This window comes from Camelus ferus, chromosome 18 (assembly GCF_009834535.1).
Source record: "Camelus ferus isolate YT-003-E chromosome 18, BCGSAC_Cfer_1.0, whole genome shotgun sequence".
Lineage (NCBI taxonomy): Eukaryota > Metazoa > Chordata > Mammalia > Artiodactyla > Camelidae > Camelus > Camelus ferus.
In genome coordinates, this window is record NC_045713.1 from 28,620,391 (window position 1) to 28,643,239 (window position 22,849).

General features: G+C 52.7%; 2 protein-coding genes across 5 annotated transcripts in view; one reads left to right on the forward strand and one right to left on the reverse strand.

Annotated features, from left to right (window-relative positions):
* Positions 1–1,122, forward strand: part of TXNDC11 (thioredoxin domain containing 11) — a 55,836-nt gene extending 54,714 nt beyond the window's left edge. For all 3 annotated transcript variants that reach the window (XM_032460777.1, XM_032460776.1, XM_014564582.2), the window contains one exon: positions 364–1,122. In XM_032460777.1, the coding sequence (XP_032316668.1) occupies positions 364–1,006 (643 nt within the window). In that variant the 3' untranslated portion in view covers positions 1,007–1,122. The remainder of the gene's footprint in view (positions 1–363) is intronic.
* On the reverse strand, positions 1,047–11,291 carry SNN (stannin). Of its 2 annotated transcripts, none has more exons than XM_032460781.1 (2): positions 11,151–11,291; positions 1,047–4,252 (listed from the first exon to the last, which is right to left on the reverse strand). In XM_032460781.1, the coding sequence occupies exons 1-2, from the start codon at positions 11,282–11,284 to the stop codon at positions 3,901–3,903; spliced, it is 486 nt and encodes a 161-aa protein (XP_032316672.1). In that variant the 5' UTR covers positions 11,285–11,291; the 3' UTR covers positions 1,047–3,900. The 2 variants fall into 2 exon arrangements, with proteins under 2 accessions (XP_032316672.1, XP_032316673.1); XM_032460782.1 differs by having other exon boundaries at positions 11,075–11,205.
* Positions 11,292–22,849: the final 11,558 nt, after the last annotated feature.

Below are 22,849 nucleotides of genomic sequence, written 5' to 3' on the forward strand. Positions count from 1 at the left end.
CATGGGTGGCAGTCCTGCCCCAGGACACCCTTCCTGACACGCCACTGGGCCTCTCAGAGCACAGAGGCCCCTCTCCCCACACTCCCAGCATCTGGCATTACTGGCTTTAGGCCTGGGCCTGGAAGCCCTTATCTTTCTTGGAAGATTGTGAACAGACACACCTTTGAGATAAACCACTGTAACTACAGAAACAGCATATGGGACGTCCTCAGCTTTGTAGAAAACTTTGTGCCAGGTGACATGTTCTGTGCTGACTTCCTTTTGGTATGAGATAAGCAACCTGATCTTCAGTGGCAGTCTGGTTTTGGACTAAAAATGGTGGTGTGACTCTCTTATCTTTGACTCCTCTCCCTGTCTCTCCAGAAAGGACCTAAGTGTGAAATACCCCGAAGACCTTCCCATCACCCTTCCAAACCTGCTGAGGTTCATTCTGCATCACTCATACCCTGCTTCCGCCCCCACACATCTGGCTAACCCTTCTACCAAAGAGTGTCTTCAGAGTGAGGCTGTCCTACAGCAGGGGCACATCTCCCACTTGGAGAGAGAGATCCAGAAGCTGAGGGCGGAGATCAGCACCCTGCAGCGGGTGCAGGTGCAGGTGGAGGCCCGGCTGGCGGGCGCGCGCAGGGACGAGCACCGGCTGCTGCGGCAGCAGCACACCCTGGAGAGGCAGCACAGCCTGCTCCGGCTGCACAGCGAGCAGCTGCAGGCCCTGTACGAGCAGAAGACCCGGGAGCTCGAGGAGGTGGCCCGCAAGCTCCAGGAGCTGGCTGACGCCTCGGAGAACCTCCTCACTGAAAACACGTGGCTCAAGCTCCTGGTGGCCACCATGGAGCGGAAACTGGAGGACAGGGACGGGGTTGAAGCCCGCGGTCCCCCGAAAGTGGTGCGCTCAGGATCCCCCGAGCCCTCGGGTGCTCCCCGGCTGCCAACCAGCACTCCTCCACCTTCCAACATCAGCTCCACGCTGGCGTCCGAAAGGAGCAACGAGAACAGGACAGACTAACTTTGAAAATGACATGAAGAAATCAGAGGCGAAAACTGTGTATTGGGAATATATTTATGCAAATTTTATTGAAATTTATTGTAAATAAAGATTTTCTCAGTGGTCTAGAAAATCAATTTGAATGTCATGTCATTCAGCTTTTATTGAACAGGGACATCCCCTCTACTTATTGCACAAACTTGGTAGCTTTGAGACAGAAACAGTAGCACAGTCCATTTGAGGATTTGTCTGAAAAATTAGTCCATTTTTTAGTGGCTCAGTGTCAGAGTTCCCTCCCCATTCCCCTCCTGTTGCTTCTGCAGTGACATGCAGGATGAAAGGTCAGTTTCTTGACTGACTAATCAGAAAATGTGGACGCAACAGTTGGGCTATTCAGAAAGAATTCAATGAGAGGTCATAACTTAACTGAGCCATTTGAGTGTGTGGCTCTGGTGTCTACGCTTTAAAAAGTAGCTATTGATAAATAAGAACAGTGAGAGCTATTATGTGGTTGTTCACCAGTTCTGCAGGCACTTCCACTCTCCTCCAGAGACCGCCCGCTGGTGTCCCGCCACGCCAGCGGCCCTCCCCTGGCACTGACACCACGCTGACGAGCCTGACGCAAGCAGCACAGATGTTGTGGGTAGGAAACCTCCAGGAGTGGAACTCAGGAGAAAGTGATGCTTTTATCTTCTCAAAACCAAAACTTCACTGGCACGGTAAGCAGCTCAGGGCGGATGTGACAGGCAAGCGATGGTCATTTTCAGGGTCAGGCTCAGGGACTGGAAATGCAAGTCCCAGGAGCTCCTCGGTTACGTGGGTGAAGGACAGCCTTAGGTGTCGGCTGCCGGCTGCAGAAAGTAGAGGTAGAAAGCCTGAAGTCCTGAAACTCAGGGGGATTTGGTCCAACACCCTTGTATCTTCCTCATTTTTCTTATGTCCTTCATTAGAAAGCATACCTTCTCCCTGACTTTCCAGTTCGCACCTTTAGAACTTCTGCGCCTCTCCCACCCATACCGTGTCCTGCCCACTCCACCCTGCAGGGCCTCTGCTGGTCTTCAGCCTCACTCTCGTGCTTGGACACCTCCAGGTGGGGGCCAGAGGCATTTGCTCCTCTGTGCTAAGCCCAGCTGCCTTTTAAGGATTCCTCAGTAGCCCACCTGTGCTCTCTCAAACCTGCCTTCAGCTCAAATTGCCTAACTAGCTACCCCTCCCCTCCCCCCAAGCTGTTCCTGAATGTTTGACTCTTAATTCAGGGGTAAGCTGCTAAAATAAGTGTTCCCTAAGCTCCCTCCTAGGGGTTCTAGAAAGCAGATTAGTTCAGCATGCTTTTTAGAGGAGATTTGGATGAGGCCAGAGGAGCTGCCTTCAGCCTGAGCAGGAAGCCAGAGTTATGGGGTCAGAAAGGGGCATAGTGGGCAGCCCCAGGCCACCTAGGAACTCCCTGCCCATACTGCTGGCAGGTGGTTCAGGTGCTCTGGGCCAGCACTCTGCGGCTCAGCTTATTACAGAGGATGCCGACACAAATCACGTTTTAATTATGACAGTTAAGGATGCGCTTACAGTGGTAGAATTAAAAACCTAAGCGAGTTCACTGAAGTATACACAGGGGACACCTTGGAGATGCAGGGCAGGGGTGGGAGTGGGGGTCACTGGCCTGACCGAGAGCCACCAACTCATCTTTGCAAAACACCAAGTCCTGAACCTGAAACACACTCTCCCCCAACCCTCCCCTGGGCGCCCACTAGGCTGCTGGGGGTTCCCGCGTCCACATGCACTTGGGAAATGATCTTCCCCTGCACTTGGCGCTCCTAGAGCAGAGTCAGGGGCCCCTCCTTCTGGCTGGCCCGCTGAGGAAAGTGGGTGGTAATCTGAGAGGAAAGGAAGCTAATTTGTGAAAAGGGAAGGGGGAAGAAACCAAGTCCCCTCCCCCACCCCTCCAGTGCAGAAAGTATTAAATACAACAAACAAAAAACAACTTTCTTTCCCGGGCCAGTTGGGTTTCGGATACAGATACAGGCAGCCGCCGAGGCTCTGGTGTTTCCAGCGAAGCCTGCCCTAAGTAAAGCCGGGTGGGGATGGGGTGCTCAGCATGCTCAAGACCACAGGGGCCAGAAACTGCTCTGCCACTAGGATGCCTGGCAGCCCTCAGGGCTCGTGCTCTGACTCGTCCTTCACTGGCTCCCAAGCAGCTGCAGTGGCTTCCTTGCAGTAACTCCACTAGCAATAGGAACTGGCCTCTAACGACCTAATCTACCTAGAGAAAAGGGGTGTGGGGGCTGGGGGGCCGTGCTGCTTCTCCATCCATTGCTCACAAAGCAGAGATTGCCAAAGCGCCCCAACAGGTCAGCTGCCAGGCTGACAACTGACCTGTCACGTCCTCTACATATACACGTGTTATCAGAGACCCCTGCCAAGTGCAACGTGGGCCTTACAAGTCTAAGACCCTCCCCCACAGCCTTGACTCAGCTCAGCGCTCCTACAGACAGTCCCATGTGCTCTATACAATATTTTTAAAAATCAGCAAAAGAGGCTTAAGCACGTGCTTCTGGGGCCTATTTACAGTTCACAGGCTTGTGAGTTCACGCGTTACAGTAGTAGTTCCATCAAAAACAGGCTCAGCTAAACATTCAAGTAACAAAAGCGCTACAGGGCCATGAGCCCCAGCAAGGTCAGGCCTGCCCACTGCCTGCAATGGGCAGCCCCACCAGGAGGCCGAGGGGATGCCCAGGGCCACCGAGCCCCAGCTCGGGACAGCCAGGACCCCGGGAGTCAGTGCATGCGATGACGAAGCCCAGCGAGGCCATGCCAGCGAGCGTCAACCCTTCCTCTCAGACAGCAGCATGTCTGTGGTCTCGCCCCTCCCGCGCCTCTCGGCTGGATGCAAACAGGCCCAGGAGCCTGCGCATCTCGGCTCAGCCATGGACTTCCGGGCCGCCGGGGGTCAGCTTGGCCTTCCTCTCCACGCACGGTCCCTTGGCCGAGTACTGCACCAGCAGGAAGGGCTCCTTGGTCTCGCCATCCCCTACGATGCTCTCCTCGTCCTCCGACTGGCTGATGCGCTGCAGCCGCAGGTAGCACCAGCAGCCCAGGATCAAGGCCCCCAGGGCGGCGATGGCGATGAGGATGACGATGACCGTGACCACGCCCGTGGTGGGGCTGTGGTCCATAATAGACATGGTCAGCGCTTGGGGAGGCTTTCTCCGCAGGAAGGCCTTGGGTGGGGACAGCTCAGTGAGGCTGGAACCCAGGCTGGACACGAGAGCCCTGAAAGACAAAGCAAGGTAAGGCATCACTGGGGACCCTGACAGCTCACTTGGGCTGGCTCTTCCGTGGGGTCTATTTTCAATCAGCTCTTAAGCCTGTCCGTCCCACCCTCATCCTAGTGAAAAACCAGCTGGTTGGCGTTTGCCGTTTCTTTGTTCGCGATGCCACCAGCGTTCTCTTCGCTCACCCTGGCCACTTCCATTTAATACCTTTGATGCCTTCAGTGCCTCTGCTACCAGACAGGCAGTCAGCCTCACTCAGCCAAGGACCTGAGAGGCTGGAGAGGGGACACCCCAGACCTGTGGCCCTACTGCAGCGGAGGCTGAAAGAGAGTCTGTTTAAAGTAAATATTCTAGAAGCCCAGCACCCACTAGGTGTTCTGCAACTGCTCACAGCCTGAAAGGAGCCAGTGCTTCATGATGGCCAGAGACGAGGGATTCGAAAGCAGGGAAATGACATCAGCTCCTCTCGCGAACAGGCGACACATATAGCTCAATGAGTCTTCCGGAACACCTGTGAGAGGGTGCAGCTGGCGACAGCCTCTGCCCACAAAGGAGCTGTAGGCGACCTGGCTCAGGAAGAGCTCTGAGGGCAGAGGAGGGTGGGACAGACCGGCCCCTGCCCTCACGGAGCTCAGCACGTGGTGCGGGAGCCAGACTGCAAACGCGTCAGTACACCAAACACCTGTCACTACCGATGGAGGGATGGAATGCCAGGAATATAGGGGACCAAGTGCCACCATGCTAAACTGGGTGGGCCAGGCAATACTCAGGGAGGCGATGCTGATGCTGAGACATGCGGGAAGGCCAGCCCTTGGGGAAGAGCTGTTCCTGGCAGAGGAACACTGCCTGCTTAGGCTCTGAAGGCAGGAGGGCCTGCTGGCAAGTTTGAGGAGAGTTCAGGCAGCCGGTGGCTGGAGCTGGAGAATCAGCCGGTTTGTGTGGGGGCGGGGAGGGGGTGTAAATGTCCCAAGGCCCAGCCAGCGATCGCCCATAGAGGCAAGAGGTGCTGATGCTAGCTGGCTCTTGGGACCCAGGGGACTTTTTAAAAAATTTCTCCTGCCTCACCATAAACGGAGCAAATAATAGTAACTAACACCCAGGTGGTTATGAGGATTCAAAAGAGCCCACAATGCCCTGGGCACAGGGCAGGCACAGAGTCGGTGCTCAGCTGTCTGGACTCGTTTTTTTGGGGAGAAGACTGACATCAATGCAAGCAGACAGCATTGGGAGGGGAAGGTTTTCCATCCAAACAGGATGGAACCTGCTGTCCTTGAGCAATGACAGCCTTAATCAGAAATGATTCTTACCTACCCTAGGTAGTCTCCTCCACCCCCACCCTAGGACCAGGTTTGCCTGAAGGTCAAACCCAGCGAAGTCAACGCTCCTGAGTCTGTCCAGGGACCAGGCCCTGGGAAAACCCTGCAGGCCCCCAGTACTGCTCTGCTGCCCATGCCCATGTTTGCAGAGGGGCCCTGGGCAGGAGGAGGTGATATCCCTGGAGTCTGCCCCCTCCTCACCACCTCCAGGGTCAAGCTGCTGCCATCACTCTCCACAGGCTCGCTGGTCCACCTGTGGAGACCCACTGCAGCCAGTTCTGGTCACTCACAGGAAGGGCCCTAAGTTCTTACGGTGACCTACAGGGCCTGATGTGAAGCATCCCCACCCACTGCCCCTCTCCCCTGACCCCAGGCTCCCTCCTACCCCCAGGCCTTTGCCCAGCCAGATGCTCTGCTCCCCTTACTCTTGTTCGGTAGTTCTTAGGTGGGGCGACGGTGCCCCAGGAAAGGATCATTTGTTAACGTCTGGAGACATCTTTGGTTGTAACAACTGTGTGTGGGGAGGGGTGCTACTGGTACGGAGTGGATGGAGACCAGAAATGCTGCAAAGCTCCCCAACAAAGATTCAGCCCCAAACACCAGCAGCGTGGAGGCTGAGAAGCCTGACCTAGTTGACTCCAGCTCAGGCAGGGAGCCTTCCTGACCCCTACAGTCCAGGAGTCCTTCAGCTGCACTTGCTGCCTCCCTCCAGGGCACCAACTTCAGTCTGCAACCCTGGCTTCTGTGTCAGGGCCTCTGGGTTAGCACCTGCCTCTCCCGTTAGGCTGTGTGCTCCATGAGTGGCTCTGCACACTTCTGTGCCCTCAAGTGCGCAGGTCATCCTCACGTCTCCCCTGCCACCATCAGGGCTGCTGTCAGCTCCCATAACCCCGCTCAGCCTGTCCTCTTGGGCCTCCAGATGGTACACGTAACCTCCCACCAACCCCAGGAGAGCCTGCTGGCTGCAGCTGGATGAACCTGTCCCAACCCCCATGTTCTCTTCCCACCAGGGAGCACACCTAGCTGCCTCGTCCCTCCCCGCCTCCCCCTCTCCCCTGGACCTCTGTGTCCAGCGCCTGCTGGGCGCCTACCCTCCCACTGGGCTCCTGGACAGGAAGGCAAGTCGGTATCAATTCGGAAGGGGAAGTGTGTGTGTCTGGGGCATGGGGTGGGGGTGGGGGTTCAGGGACAGGAAGTGAGAAATCAAATAATGGCAGCAAGACCTGAGAAGGGGGGACCCCAGGGACCAAATCAGCTGGGGAGCCCAGGAGGTGCCCACAAGTCCTGGGGTGGAAAGAGCAGTCCTGGGACCCTCTGAGAGGAGTGGTGATCTCGAAACCCTGTCTGGTCCCCCTGCCCCAGGCCTGGAGGAGTGGGCAGAGCCAGGGATGGGCCTCTCACCTGGTGTGAGCACTGCGCCAGGTAACCAGGGCACGGTCACACCCAGCCTGCGGTCCCTGGCCCTCCCTTGAAAGTGTGTGCTTGTTCCTTCATTCACTCAGCATGTGTTTCTTGAGAACTGATCTTTTAAAAAATCTGATCACGTCATCCCCTGCTCAGAACCCTCCCTGGCACAGGCAGAGAATCCAAATTCCCTGCCTCCCCAGCTCGTCACACCCTCCCGCCTCCCACCTCAAGGCCTCTGCACTTTCTGTTCCTTCTGCATGGAGTGTTCCCCGAGTGTCCCATGACTGGCTCCTTCCTTTCATACAGGACTTTCTCAGAAGGTGCCTCTCCGGGGCTGCCTTCCCAGATCACCCAGGCTCCAGACCACCCCCACCCCCGCCCCGCACTGGTCACCACCTTGTACTACTTCCTCTTACTCCCCAGTGCTCTCTGCTACCTAAATTCTCTTGGGTCAGGGAATGTGTTTCCCTGGCTGCGGTCTCCTACCCGCAGTGGACTCTAAGCCTGCAGGAGGAGAGCACTGTCCCTCTTGCCCACTGCTGGACCCCCAGTCCTATTACCAGCATAGAGCAGGTGCTCAATAAATGTCTGCTGAGTGCTCCCAGCCTAGATAGGTAGCGATGAGTCAGAGGAGACCTTGCTCCCGGGGGATTAACAGTCCTCAACCCCCACCCCTGAGCCAGGCCCCTGATCCCGAAGCTACTATGGGTCCCCACGCCGGTTCCAACACTCAAGGGAGCTGGCAGCCTGCGTGGGAGGACAGGCTGCAGCCTGAGCATGGGGGCAGGAGCCACGTGTGCAAGTGGGTCCTGGACAGGCCTGGCCCGAGCCCATGGAGGGGCAGCTGTCCCCACACACGCTGCAGGGAGGTGGGGAGGAGGCCACTGAGATGCAGATCCCAGAGGAACCTGAACCACGAGGATGGCCGGTGGTTCCCTCTGAGCCCTTCTGGCCTGGGCTGGACCCCACACCTTGCTTCACATCTCCCCGGCCTCCCTCCTGCTCCTCCAAGCCAAGGTGTCTCCTGCAAGTCAACAGACCCCTCACCCTGATCCAGGGCAGGACAGGTAGGGCCACAGTGTGGGCTGGGTGGATGGATGCTCCTCATGGCACGTGGGAAGCCTGGACACCTCAGAACAATCATCTAAGTAGTTAAAGCTTACTCAGTACAATCATCTAAGCCTCCCAACAAGCCAGCGGCCTGCGCTGCTCACTGCTACCATCCGAGTTTCACAGATGGGGAAACTGCGGCGCAGGAAGCTTGAGCCGACTGCCCAAGAGTGATCAGCAAGAAAGGATGTGCCCCTGGAAGAGGGTGGGCAGAAAGAACAAAGGGAATGGTCTTCCAAATGCAGAGTGTTGGGCCAGCCTTGGGGCCAGGGCACAGCCAGGGCCTGAGGTCTCTGGGCAGTCTGGGGGTGGGATCCAGGCCACGCTCCTCCCAACCTCGGCAGCATCTCCTTGCCAGCTCCCTCAGTCAGGACAAAGGCTGGCACTGGAAGCCCAAGGCCATTTGGATCCCCCCAAACATACGGTGCCAATCCTCCACCCTCCCTCCACCCCCCTGCTCCTTCTTCCTCCCTCATCGCACTCACTGCTCCTGGAAAAACAAGCTCTAAAATCCAGCCTCATCAGTCTGCAGATGCCACTCCTCTGACATCCCCACACCCTGTGCCCCGGCCCACCAATGGGTATAAAAGGACCATCCCTGCCTCAGCCACCAGTGAGCTGAGGGCAGGCATCTCCCACTGTCCCCCTGACCCTCGGAGGCCCACAGCTTAGGTTTTCCCCAATCTAAGGCGGGGTCCAGTCACCTCTGCCTCCTCAGGGGATCCCCAAACGAAGCCTTAACCACACTCTGCAGGTTCCTTCACACACTCAAGGTCCAGTGGAGCCCAACTAGCAGCAGAGCAGGTTCAGGTCCCCTTCTTTGCCCCATCCCATGCCTCCCCTCACTATCACAAGCTGTTCTGACCCAGCCAAGCAAGCTGCTCCTAACTGGCCTCAGTTTCTCAGCCTGTAAAATGGGAACGAGGCCTTGACCTCCCCAGCCAGGTTGTGGGGAGGCTGGGAAGTGATAAGAAATGTAAAAACAGAAGGACTACAGGGCCGCCGTGTTTGCAAGTCACCAGGCACCACGCTTTCCTGGGTGCCACAGGGAGGACAGCAAGTCCTTAGGTTTGCCCCTCACTCCCCAGAAGAACCTACCTCCCAGGAGGGTACAGAACCTGGTCCAGGCCCAGTGCCACTAACAGACCCTTCCTCAGGAACACGCTGCCACCTTTTCGCTTAACTGGGCACACTGTGAGTGTCTCCTGGCCCAGCTGGACACCAGCTTGCCACCCCTGCCCCGCAGCCTCCACCTTCTGGGCCTGTCCTGCTTACAGGGGACCAACTACCCCTGCAGTGGCTTCCAGCCCTGCCCCTAGGGGTTAAGTCATGTCCCCTCCCCCAACAAAGCCACCTGTCACATATGCCAAAAAACCACCCTCTTGCCTATTTGGGGGACCCCAGTTTACAAACCAGAAACATTTCCTGCCTGGTTTTCGATTAGAAACATAGGACTGGAGGGAGGATGGGGCACTGCTGGGCACAACCTGGGCACAACCAGGGCACAGATGAGTATCTGCTCTGTGCCAGGCCTGAGCAGGCACTGGGACCCAAGGAAGCACCACAAAGGCCCCTGTCCCCCTAAAGCCAAGACCAAAACAGTGGAGGTGTCGATGGAGACTAACAATTATTGGGCTGTGCCCAGCTCCGCAGCAGTGTCATCTCACCCTCCACCGCCCACCCATTCCCTCCTGAAGAGGAAACTCGCACCAGAACCCCCTAAGTTCCCCGGTGCAGAAGAGGAAGCTGGTATAGGCAGCACCCTGGGGACTGCCCCAAGGTCAGTCAGTCTCCTGCGTCCCCACCCTGTGAATCAGCCACTGATCATTCTCACAGGCTGCCCAAGGGTCAGCCTACTTGCCAAACAACTTTAGTAATTTGGCTGTGATTACTATGTGCCAGACACTTAGTGAAACACTTCACACAGATCATCCCCTTTCAGCCTCAAGACAACCAGAGTCACTACTCTGCTCACTTTGCAGATAAAGAATCTGTGGTTCAGAGAAGTTAAGTCAATTGCCCAAGGTCACACAGCTCAAAAGTAACTGCGCAGGGATTCAATCCCAGGCAGCCTGGATCCAGAATCCGGGATTTCAAGCCTGACACTAAAATTTCATATTGTTGACCCCCACCGCCCCACCCCCATGCCTGAGGGGCCAAGGGGGACAGATGAACCCCAGCCCACCCCCAAATGGAGCAGGCTGGGTGACGGGCCGAGGGCTCTACGCTGGGGACACAGGGATGACAAGCGCCCGGGCAGCTCCCGCCTGCCAAGCGCGGGCGACGTGCAGGCGAGGTGCCAGGCGCGCTCCATGTACCCTTCTCTTTTAACCCTGCCAGGCGACTCTGTCGTCTCCCCGACCCTACCAAAGAGCTAAGTGAAGCTGGAGGGAGGAAGGGGCTCGACCCATGGGGCGACAGCTGGAGGATGAACGACAGCTGGAGAGGCAACTCCAGTCGGCTTGACGGGGGGTGGGGGGAGGGGGGATTTGGGGGATGAGACCCAGTCATGCCCACGCCGCGCAGTCACCGCCGACGGAACCGGGCACCAAACGCCGCAGCCCGTCCTCAGTTTCCCCACCTGCGAAACGGGCACCAGACGTCTCCAGGACCCCGACCCCCACCCCTGGAATCCTCCTGACTACCCTGGAGGCTGCCAGGATCCCCGCCTTCGATTATTTACAAAAAATCCCGAAGTGTCCCGAGAAGCCCGGTGGCCAGTCTGGGACGCAGAACTGCGGGCCGCGGTGCGGGGCATACACTGGGTTGAGGGGACACCCGCTCCCCGCAAAGCCGCCGCCGCCCCCCACCGCCTCCTTTGTCCCGATCTCGCAGCAGCGCAGTGGACAAAGAACCCCCGCCCGCGGGCGCGGCCCCCCGGAACAGACCCTCCCCCCGAAGCCGCGCCCCGACCCGGGCCGCTCCTCCCCCGCCGCAGAGACCACCCCCCCCCGCCCGCGGACAAGCCGTCCCGCGCGCGCCCCCACCTCATCCGGGGCCGCCCCTTCCCCTTCTGCAGGCCCTCGCCGCGCCGGAGAGCCTGGCCCGCCCGGCCCCGCTCACCATGGCGCCGCCCGCAACCCGGCCCGATCGCCCCGCAGCAGCCGCGCGGACCCGGCTCCGCCCGCCAGCCAGCCCGGTCCGGCAGCCGCGCACCGTCGGGACGCAGGAGCCCCGCTCTGCGGCGGGCGGGGCATCTCCGGCTCCGCCCCCGACGGGGGCGGGGTCCTCCTGGAGAAACCAATGGTAGATCGCGCTGGCACGGCTGGGCGGGGCGGGCTGGGGCGGGGTCACGTGCGCGCCGGGCCGAGCCGCCCAAGCTGGGCGGAGGCTGAGCGCTGTTGGCAGAACTGGAGGTGGGGGGCGGGTTCCTCCTCGGCGCACGCGGATTGGGCGCGGATGGGTGCGGGGCCTTACTCCCGCCCGCAAACAGAGGGGAAAACTGAGGCGCACGGCAGGTGAGAGTGTGGCACGCTGCCTGGAAGCGGGGAGGGGCAGAATCCTGGGCAGGGGCAAAAGAGAGGCAGGACCCCTGAGTTAAATGTCCTTCCCCGGAGAGGGACCTGGTCATTCACCCGTTCGTTACTTCATTAATTCATCATTCAGCCCCGACCATATGCCTGGTAGGACAGTAATCTCAGGAACAGCTACGAACAAGACAAACAAGGACCGTGCCCTCACGGAACTCTCATTCTGCTACGGGCTGAAGCTCTGGGCAATGTGCAGCCCCTTGGCCTCTTCGAAGCCATGGTTATTTAATGTAATAACTTGGTGATTAGGCCCTCACCAAGTGCCATCCCCTGTACTAACCACTCAACGCGTTTTATCTGGACAGCTGGGAAAAGGAAGAGCTACTCATTTTGCACTTGAGGCTCCAAAGGGCTAAAGTACCGCAGCCCACTTGTAATGAAGGGCAGATCGGAGGCCAGGCCTGTCTGCCTGGGAATTATTGCCAGTTCGTCCACCTGTCCACCCAAGAAGGCAGTCCAGCAAGACTGGTGGTCAGCTGGGGCGAGGGTGGGTCCTTTCAAGGCCTCTGTGGCCCAAGTTCCCTAGACCACTGCCTCTGGCTTGGAAGGCAGTAAGGGGCAAGTGGAGCTCCTCTTCCTGGGAGCTGAGAGTCTTGTCTGGAAATGTCTTTCCCACCCTCAAGCAAAGTTCCCTGGGAGAAGACAGAGGGCCCAGCTCTTGAGGCCCTGGTGGCCAGGTTCTCCTTATTCCCTCTACTCCAGCCTTATTGGTCTCGTCTTCCTGCTTCACGTGCACCAGGCTGTTTCCCACCTCTGGGTCTTTGCTTCTACTGTTTCCTTTAGATGACACATTCTTCCACTCCATCTTTCAGGAGGACTCTCTCTGATCCCCACCCAAGCGCTGTCCACTTTATTTTTCGTGCATTGAAAAATTGTACATTTGGGAGAGTGTATGTGCATTCGTATTGAATGAATGAATGAATGAATGAGTGGACTGCAGAACTCCAGGTCTGGCCCAGCTGCACCCTATCAAAGAGGACAGGCCTAGGAGGTGAGCTGGGGGTTAAGAAAGAATGGACAGAGAGGCAGAGGGGCAGCCACCTCCAGGCCAGCTCCTCGGAGGCCAGAACCAGATGGCTCAGAGCAGCTCCTGCTCCTGAGTCTGCACAGCGCTGCCCTCAAAGGCTCCTGCCCCGTCAGCCACACCTGGGAGCCCAGGGTGAAAGGAAGCAGGTTCTACCCACAAAGCCAGTTTCAGTGGCCTCTGTGGTCACTGCCTCAAGTGGCCAAAGACCTCAGTAGTGGTGAGGACATGGGAGGAACCAGCTCGGAGCCCCGGAGCCAGGGTTGGCAAAGAGAGGACAAGGGAAGCAGGGACACTTTGGGAGAAAAGATTCTGGGAGGAAAAGGTGGTGAGGGGGAATACAACATAGCATGGAAGCTGAGAGTCATACTGCCTGGGTTCAGTGCAGCCTTTCCAGCTGGGTAGCTTTAGGAAAACCAGCCTAACCTCTCTGTCCCTCGGTTTCATCACTTGAAAAATGGGGGGGGGGGGGTGACAGTAAGTTGACCTCACAGGGCAGTTGTAAACACCTCAAATGCTTGGTGGTATGGGGGTGAACCTGGGCTTCCCTATTCAGATCTTGGGCAAGTCACAGCGTTTCTGTGAGCCTCAGGCTCCTCGGCTTTGTAGTGACTTTATGAAACCCACCTCTGGGGTGCTGAGAGGCAGAGGGCCTGGGAATAGCCCATCTGGGCCCAGCCATCCATCTTGCCCAGAGTGAGTTGCTCCAATAATAACAACAACAATAAATAATAGTAGCAGTAGACCATATTCTAAGCACTACATATGCATAAACTTGTTTTTTTATTTTTATTCTTTTTGCATAAACTCATTTTAACCCCCATTTTACAGACAGGGAAACTGAGGCACGGAGCAATAAAGGCACACAGAAGTGAAAATGTAGAAATGTGGATTCTGACTCGGTAGGTCTGGGCGAGAGGTTATGCATTTCTCACAAGCTCCCAGGTGGTGCTGATGGTTCGGGCACAGCACTTTGAGCAGCAAGGGGCTATCACACTTGATTAAGGTCACACAGTTGGTGAGCACCGAGCCTGGATTCAAGGCCACATAGAAGGCTGTCTAGTCCTGCACTTAACCTTGACCCTAACTGCCGACCCCAGCCCCAGCTTTCTCCCCTACAAAGAGGCAGGAAGTGCAGCTCCCCTCCCCAAGCTCATTTCCTCTCTTGGGGCCCCTACCACCTCCTTCTATTGGTGGCATCTGGCCCGTAGAACCTCCCTGCCCCCAATGTCCCTGGGGTCCTCCCTGTTGATGCTATGGGGGGTTTCAGATGCTCATTAGCCAGGGAGATGATTAGGGGAGAGGGATGAGCTCACCCTGGGTCCCTGGGGCTTGCTGAGGCCCAGCTGAGCCTGCCCTGTGCCAGCCTGGCCCTCTGCCTGCTTCCCTTGGGGCGCTGGAGGGGCCAGGACAAGGAGGGGCTGGCTGGGGTGCGGCGAGGCCTTGGCCAGCCTCCCAGGAGACTCCAGTGGGGCCTCCCTGCCCAGCCCACAGCCCTTAGGGTTCCAGGCCTAAAAATGAATTGAAATGTCTTGGCCAGAGGGAAATTCCCCAAAGGGTGAGAGGTGAGCCTCGGATGAGTTCTGCAGGGTGCGGTTAGGAGGGATGGAGGGAGCGCGTCACCCAGCTCTGAACCACACAGCAATCCTTGTCAAGGGGAGAGAGCCTCACTTGCTGGCTAGCGGCTTTAATCTCTCTCTAGCATTGGCTCGGCCCCCTCATGACCAGGAGAGAGCAGACCTCAGGCTCACCATCTTGAGCAATCCACACTCAAGCTAGCCTGTCACATCATCTTGTTTTTCTGCAGTGTATATTACTTTCTATTTTCGGCACAGATATTTGCTTTTCCATTTAGGATAGTGGCAGACCCATTCTTTTGTAAATCAGTCTACTAAGGGGTTAAAAATAAGTGAGTTCACTTCAAGCAATATATAATGGAAGTAACTAGAGACGGTACAGGGAGATGGGGAGATGGAAGCTGTGGGGACAGTGGCAGATGGAGCGCTGAAGTGGGGAACCTGCCAGAGGTAAGCCCGAAGGCAGCTTACAGCCTGGGCACACAGTCCTCTTACTCCAGGGCCAAACCGCCTCTGGCCAGGACAGAGACACCCCATGAGCTCCTGTGTCCACCAGAAAGTTGGGAGCAGGTGTCAGGGTGAGGGCTCTTTGAGGAGGTGTGTACTGAGCTGAGACGGATGCAGCCTTGTCTTGGCACCAGAGAAACTTACAGACATGGAAGCAGGCAGACTTTGAGTGTGTAGGATCTGTTTTATTTTGATTTTTAAGTGATTTTTTTTTTAGCAAATGTCAGCTGCAGAGAATCATGGACTGATCATAATCCGGATCCTGGCATATTCTCTTCTTTGGTCCTTGCATGACCTACTTTTCTTAAGAATTTCCATAGCTATTTTAATCAAGTGAAAAAGTAATACACCCCAGGTAACTCATGGGTCAAAAGCAAGGACCCTAACAATCGGCAGCATCCAGTCTTGAGGTCACCTCCTCCCATCCCCGCTGTGATCCCTATTGCGGTCCCTGTTGCCTTGGATCCTGCCTTCATTACTCCCTGTTTTCCTTCTTGTGTGATTTTATCCTCAAAGTGTATATTTTATGTTAGTTTCTTCTTACTAACTTTATTAAAAAGATATATTAGCTTCCCAGGGCTGCTGGAAGAAATTACCACCACTGGATGCTTAAAACGATAGAAAACTATTCTTTCACAGTTCTGGAGGCTAGAAGTTCAAAATCAAGGTGCTGGCAGAGCCACCTTCCCCTCTGAAAGCTCTGGGAAAGGATTTGTTCCATGCTTCTCTCCTGGCTTCTGGTGGTTGCCAGCAATCCTTGGCAATCCTTGGCTTGTAGATGCATTCTCTCTGTGTGTCATTGCCCCTTCTTTCCCCCCACCCCCAGCATTTTTGAGGAATTACTGGCAAATTTAATTGTATATATTTTAAGTATACAATGTGATACTTTGATATACATACACATTGTGGAATGATTACCCAGATCAAGATAATTAACATATTCAGTACCTCACAGTTAACTCCGTGTGTGTGTGTGTGTGTGTGTGTGTGTGTATGTGTGTGCACGCACATGAGGTGAGAATGTTTAAGACCTACTCAGCAACTTTCAAGTATACAATAATGGTTTTTTTTTAGCTGAAGTATAGACGGTTTACAATGTTGTATTAATTACTGGTGTACAGCGTAATGATTCAGTTATATGCATATATATTCCTTTTCATATTCTTTTTTATAAGCTATTACAAGATATTGAATATAGTTCCCTGTGCTATACAGTAGGACCTTGTTGTTTATGTATTTTATCTGAATGATTAACTATAGCCATCATGCTGTATGTTAGATCCTCAGAACTTACTCTTGTTACTGGAAGTTTGTGCTTTTTAACCTGCATCTCTTCATTTCCCCCTCCCCTAGCCCCTGGCAAACACCATTCTATTTTCTGATTCTGTGAAATCATGTTTCTTTCCTTCCTGCTTCCTCCTTCCCCTCCCTTCTTCCTCCTTCCTTCCTTCCTTCCTTTCTTTTCCACATACAAGTAATAACTATACAGTATTTGTCTTTCTCTGGCTTACTTCACTTAACATATGGTGAGATAATATTACATTGTATATATATGCCACATTTTCTTTATCCATTCACGCATGGAAAGACATTTAGGTTGTTTCCATATCTTGCCTTCCCTAAATAATACTGCAATAAACATGGGAGGGCAGATATCTTGTCAAGATACTGATTTCATTTCCTTTGAATACATACCCAAAAGTGAGATTGCTGGATCATATGGTAGTTCTAGTTTTAATTCTTTGAGGAACCGCCTGTGCTGTTTTCCATAGTGGCTTCACCAGTTTACATTCCCACCAACAAACACAATGGATCCCTTTTCTCTACATCCTCACCAACATTTGTTATCTCTTGTCTTTTTGGTGATATCCATCCTAACAGGTATGAGGTGATATCTCACTGTATTTTGATTTGCTTTTCCCTGAAGATTAGTGATGCTGAGAACCTTTTCAGGTACCTATCAGCCATTTGAACATCTTCCTTGGAAAAATGTCTATTCAGGTCCTTTGCCCATTTTTCAAATTGCATTAATTATTATTATTATTACTATTTTTGCTGCTGCTGAGTTGTGTGAGTTCTTTATATATTTTGAATATTAACCCCTTATCATATACATGGCTTGCAAACATTTTCTCTCATTCTGTAGGTTGCCTGTTCATTCTGTCGTTTCCTTTGCTGTACAGAAGCTCTTTCGTTTGATGTCATCCCATTTGTTTATTTCAGCTTTTGTTGCCTGTGTTTTTGGTGTCTTATCCAAGAAATCGTTTTCAGAGAGCTTTTTCCCAGTGTTTTCTTCTAGGAGTTTTAAGGTTTCAGGTCTCACATTTAAGTCTGTGATCCATCTTGAGTTAATTTTGTGAGTTTAAGACAGGGGTCCAGTTTCATCGTTTGGCATGTGGATATCCAGTTTTCCCAACACCATTTATTGAAGAGACTGTCCTTTCCCCATTGTGTGTTCTTGTCGCCTTGTCAAAAATCAATTGGCTGTATGTGTGTGGGTTTATGTCTGGGCTCTCTATTCTGTCTCACTGGTCTATGCGATTTTATGGCAGTATGTTTTATTATAGCTTTGTAGTATAGCTTGAAGTCAGGAAGGGTGATAGCTTCAGCTTTGTTCTTCTTTCTCAAGATTGCTTTGACTGTTCTGGGTCTTTTGTGGTTCCACACAACTTTTAGGGTAGATGTTTCCCTTTCTGTGAAAAAATGCCATTGGAATTTTGAGAGGGATCTTATTGAATCTGTAGATCACTTTGGAAAGTATGGACATTTTCACAATATTAATTCTTCCAATCCAAGAACAGGAGATAGCTTTCCATTTATTTGTATCTTCTTCAATTTCTTTCATCAGTGTCTTCTAGGGTTTTTTGTTGGGTTTCTTTTCTCCTTCTCCTTCTCCTTCTTCTTCTTTCTTCTTCTTATTTTTTAGGTTTTTTGTCTTACAGTTTTCAGTGTACAGGTCTTTCACCTCCTTGGTTAAATTTATTCCTGAGTATCTTATGTTTTTGATGCTATTGTAAATAGGATTGCTTTCTTAATTTCTCTTTCAGATAGTTCATTGTTAATGCATAAAAACACAGATGATGCGTATATGTTGATTTTGTATCCTGCAACTTTACTGAATTCATTTCCTAGTTCTAACCATTTTGTGGGGAAGTCTTTAGGGTTTTCTATATATAAGATCTTGTCATCTGCAAACAGATAATTTTACTTCTTCCTCTCCAATCTGGATGCCTCTTATTTCCTTTGCTTGCCTAACTTTTGCAACTAGGACTGCGTCGTTTTCTAATAAGGACACCAGTCATTGGATGTAGGGCTCACTCTACTCCAGTATGACCTCATCTAAACTTAACTGATCACATCTGCAAAGACCCTATTCCCAAATAAAGGTACGTTTGCAGGTAACGGAGATTAGGACTTCAGTATATCTCGTCAGGGATACAGTTCAACCCATAACAAAGGGAGTCCAGATAACCGAAAAAAAAAAAGGGTGGGTATCAAGGTGTATGAATCTTTTGGGGCTTAATTTCTTTGTTTAATAGTATATGTATAGCTAAGATCGGCCCATATTGTAGTTCCCTTGTTTTAACTATGTCCCATTCCACCAGCTCAGTGTGCCACGGTTGATCATCAGGATGGCCCTTTGGGTGGTGTCCAGGTGTCTGCTAATTTGAAGTGCTGTTTGGGCATCCTCATAAGTGGCTCTTGGTGTGCATGCAAGAGTTTCTCTGGGGTGTTTTCCTAGAAATAGAATCACTGGGACTCAATATGTGATGGCTCTGCTTTAAGAGATGATAGCAAGGTACTTTCTGAAGCAGTTATGCTCACCACACTCCCGCCAGCAACATGAACGATCCACATCCTCTCCGACACTTAATATTATTAGATTTTTAAATGTCTGCCAATTGAGGGTAGAACTGTTGCCCACTGAGATCTTGATTTGCATTTCTTGGTCACTAATGATGCTGAACATCGTTTTCAACACTGAGATCTGAAATACATTCACCTATATTTTCTACTAAGAGTTCTGAAGCTTTGTTTTTGACATTTAAATTCATAATCTATCATCTTTCCATCAAAGGACTTTACCTATAATTCTTACTAAAAATGTTAGAGTGTTTTTTGTTTGTTTGTTTGTTTTTGGCATTTATGTTCTTAATCTGGAGTGGACTTTTGGGGTGAGGAGGGTTTGGTCATATCTTAGGAGCTTTTGTAGGAGGCCGAGTGTATTCTGAGGACAGTGGGATGGGATGTTCCAACTGGGACTCTTGAGTATACTGGAAACTGTTCACTGGATTTTGAGTTCAAATTCTGCTCCTCCCAGGGACTGCCTTTGCAATCTGTCACTTCATCTCCGTGACTCTCAGTGTCCTCATCTGTAAAATGACAATTACAGGAGATACTGCCCTTGGTCGCCATGACAAGTACATAAGGCCAAGGATGCAGAAAGCTTCCCCCATTGCCCAGTACACAGCATAAGAACACTTACTAGTGTTTATTAAGCACTTACCATGTGCCAGGTGACACCAAGCACATCACACGTGTTATTACTCATTTAACCCCTGACAACTCTGTGAAGTCCATGGCATTTTTCCACCCTTTAAAGATAAGGAAACTGAGTCTCAAATAGGATGAATGAGTCCTGCAAGGGCACAATGCTAGCATGGATCAGAGGACCTGAACCCTGGCAGTCTGGCTGCAGCAGAGCCCTCATCCATCTCCATCACACAGCAAGGCCGTCCTGCCCCTTCCTCCGCCCTCCAGAATCCAGTCCCGGGGCCGAGGGAGAGAAACGACTGGGTGAAATGAGGGAGAAGCAGGCAGTGGGACTGACCTCCAGTTCCCCTGTGGCTCCTGCCATTGACTCTGAGGCTGGGGAGGGAGGGGGGAGGCCAGGCCTCTGGGTGGGGAAGTCCATCCATCTACCCCCTCCGCAGGCAGGTGGTCACCAGAGTGGAGATGAGTAACAGGCCGCAGTGTTCCCCCTGGTGTCATCCATTATTCACAGCCACCGTCTGGGGCCTGGGGTTGCTTTGGGGTCAGGCAGGAATTATTCCTAAAGCCCAGCTCTTAGGGGCTTTTATCCACAGCTGAGCCTGAGCACAGACAACCATCTTCTCTAGATCTGAGGCCTGGGGACTTTCCACCGAGAAGGGGACGGAGGCTCCAGCATGAGCTCCAGGCCTGCGACCAGCAGGCAGACAAAGCACTTGGGGCTGTGTTTGAGCCCTGCTCCGCCACTTTCCAGCTACCTTCTCTGAGCCTCAATTTCCTTATCTGTAAAATGGGAAGAGCTGGCCCCACTTTGCTAAAAGATTTAGAAATAACCTACTCTAGAGGCGTGAGGAGCCCATAGCTGGGCTCGATCGCCAGAGTTGCTCTTATGGCCTCTGCTCTTTCGGTGACTATCCCCCAGGCCCTGCTGGGGGAGTGGAGGTGGTGTGGCCCTTCGGGGAGTCTGCGGCCTCCTGGGAGAGACAGACCCCCAATGTGTTACCTACAAAAGGGAGCTTCTAATACAACAGTGTGGCCCCCCATAAAAGCTGGTTAAAGGTGACTATTCATGGAACAGCGGTTATTTGAAAACCTACTACAGCCTGGCAAGCTGCACTGATAGTCAAGACAGTCAGTCCTGCAGCTGTAACACTTGCAGTCTAGTGTCCCAGGAAAAGTGGGGGATGCTGGGCCCTCCCAGGATCAGTCTGCAGCCAGGGGGCGGGGCACGGGTGGGGGGCAGAGGGCTCACCCCAGGTCCGCCCATGAGTAGGGTAGGGACTCACGCACTCCCATCCTCAAAACCATACAAAGCTCATGTCTCTGCCTTCACCTGTCAGAAGGCCCCAACTGAAGGGCAGGGGACCAGGGCAGTGGAGGCCCTGGAATCACTCAGAGCTGAATTTGACTTATGGGGTGTATCAGTCACCCATCGCTGCTTAACAGATCACCCCAGCACCCAGCAGACATTTATTTTCTCGTAGATTCAGTGGGTCAGGAATTCAGGAGCAGCTCGGCAGGATGGTTCTGGCTCAGGGCCCCTCCTGGGGTTGCAGGCAAATACAGCCAGAGCTGTATTCCCACGAAGGCTTGGCAGGCTGTAGGACCCACGTCCCCATGGCTCACTCCCATGGCTGTGGGCAGGAGGCCTCAGTTCCCCACTGTGGAGGCCTTTCCCTCGGGCTGCTTGAGTGTCCCCCAGCCTCAGTGATTCCAGATGGAGAGCACGCAGAGTACCTTTAAGACCAAATGGCAGATGTCACCCTCCACCGCTCCTACCACATTCTATTTATCAGAAATGGGTCCCTAAGTCCAGCCCACACTCAAAGTGAGGAGGCCTCCAGGTGTGGGAGTCATAGCAACAAACACAAGAGACAGACATCCATGCCCTCATGGGGCTTCTGTCCTACTGGAGGGGATGGACAATAGATAAAGAAGTAATATGCATCGTATACCCTACATGTTCTAGGGAGAAACACAGAGGAAAGGAGGAGGGGTGGGGTCCCATGTGTGCGTTCTCCATCTTCTCTGTGCATCTATAGGAGATGGATGGATGGATGGGTGGATGAAGACATAGCCCCATTAAAAAAGAAAAAACAGATGGTGATATTCTGTACATGCTGTTCTGTCCTGTGCTTTTCTCACTTAAAAACAAATCTTGAAACTCACCCCTGATATGCCATATTCTTTTTGATTTACTGATTTTAAATAATAATTTGAAACACGTGAAGACACAGTCCTGCAGAGCTAGAATAACAGAGCTGGTGTGTGTTGAGCACTGACTGTCCTGAGCGCAAGTCACCTCCTCTGACCCTCCCCACAACCCTGCAAGGTGGGTGCTGTCTCCAGGAAACATTTTAAGTTCATGGAGAGTTTTTATAAACAGGTGGATAATAACAGCTCCTAACTTCAGAGAAATTTCATGTCCTGGATTGTGGTACTGACAAATAGTAGCATCTGAGAGATCTCCCTGTTGAGGGTAATAGAATAATAAAATACTACGGTGTAGTGTTATCATGTTACATTAATATGAATTATCATTATCATCTATAGTAATATGGCAAGTAATTAATATTAATTATGGTAATATTAAGTATATCAATAGTATACAATATATGGTTAATATATAATATATGATATTATTGGTATACTGTTATAATGATAATACGTTAACATCATCATTATATTTATTATATAATTATATAACAACTTATGTAAATATTAATACAGAATTGTTATATATTAATAATATAAATAATAAATTGATTGTTATGTTAATATATTAAATATTTAGACTATATCTGTATTCATCATATTAGCTAGATATATAATTTAGTATATTTAATATATTACATCTATAAATATAACAAAATCTATACAATAATATTTATAGGAGAAGAAAAAATTGAGAGAAAATACTGGGAAAACAACAAAACCAAGACGATCTGAGCAGTGACTCATGCTGGAGTTGAGACTGGAGCCAGCAGACTCAGAGCTGGCCCTGGGGCTGTGCTTGGGGATGAGGTTGTGGATAGGACACTGGGGTCCAGGGGTCCAGGCAGGACTCTGCCCCCTTGGCTCTCACTTCAGGCAGAAAGAAGCTCCCAGAAGGGAAAGTGGTGCCAGGAATTAAGATGGAACCTTCCTGTCAGCCTGCATATGCGCGATGAGAGATGGGTGAAGGTCACGTCCCCGCACCACAGCCCAGCCTCCGAGCCCCAGAACCCTCTGCCCGCCCCCAGGCCCCCCAGGTGCTCTGTCCTGTTCATGGGGGTCCTGAACCAGTAAGCTCTGTCGGGGCAACCTCCGGGCCTCTGCAAAGGCCGAGACGCCAGGCAGCGTGCCTGCCCTGACGGAGAACCCCCGTAACTCTGGATCCGGGCTGATGGGGCGGCCACAGGACCTGCCTGGGAACAGAGCCAGTGAGCCCCTCAGGGAGCGGGTGCTCCTGTGATTGCCCTGAGCCCCGCTGGGCCCTGTGCTGCCTGGGGAGGGACCTCTGCCTGGAACCAGACTGCCTCACCTCAGACGGGCTCTGCAGGGAACACGTTTTGGGCTCTGAGTCACAGATTGTGGGCTCAAGCCTGCCTCTGTTCATCCCAGGTCCAAGCCTCAGTTCCTCCATCTGTAGCG

Coding starts and splice junctions, on each gene's coding strand:
- SNN (XM_032460781.1), bottom strand. CDS start 11,284: ATGCCCCGCCCGCCGCAGAGCGGGGCTCCTGCGTCCCGACGGTGCGCG. Junction 4,253..11,150: donor GGGTTGCGGGCGGCGCCATG/GTGAGCGGGGCC, acceptor TTTGTCTTTCAG/GGCTCTCGTGTCCAGCCTGG.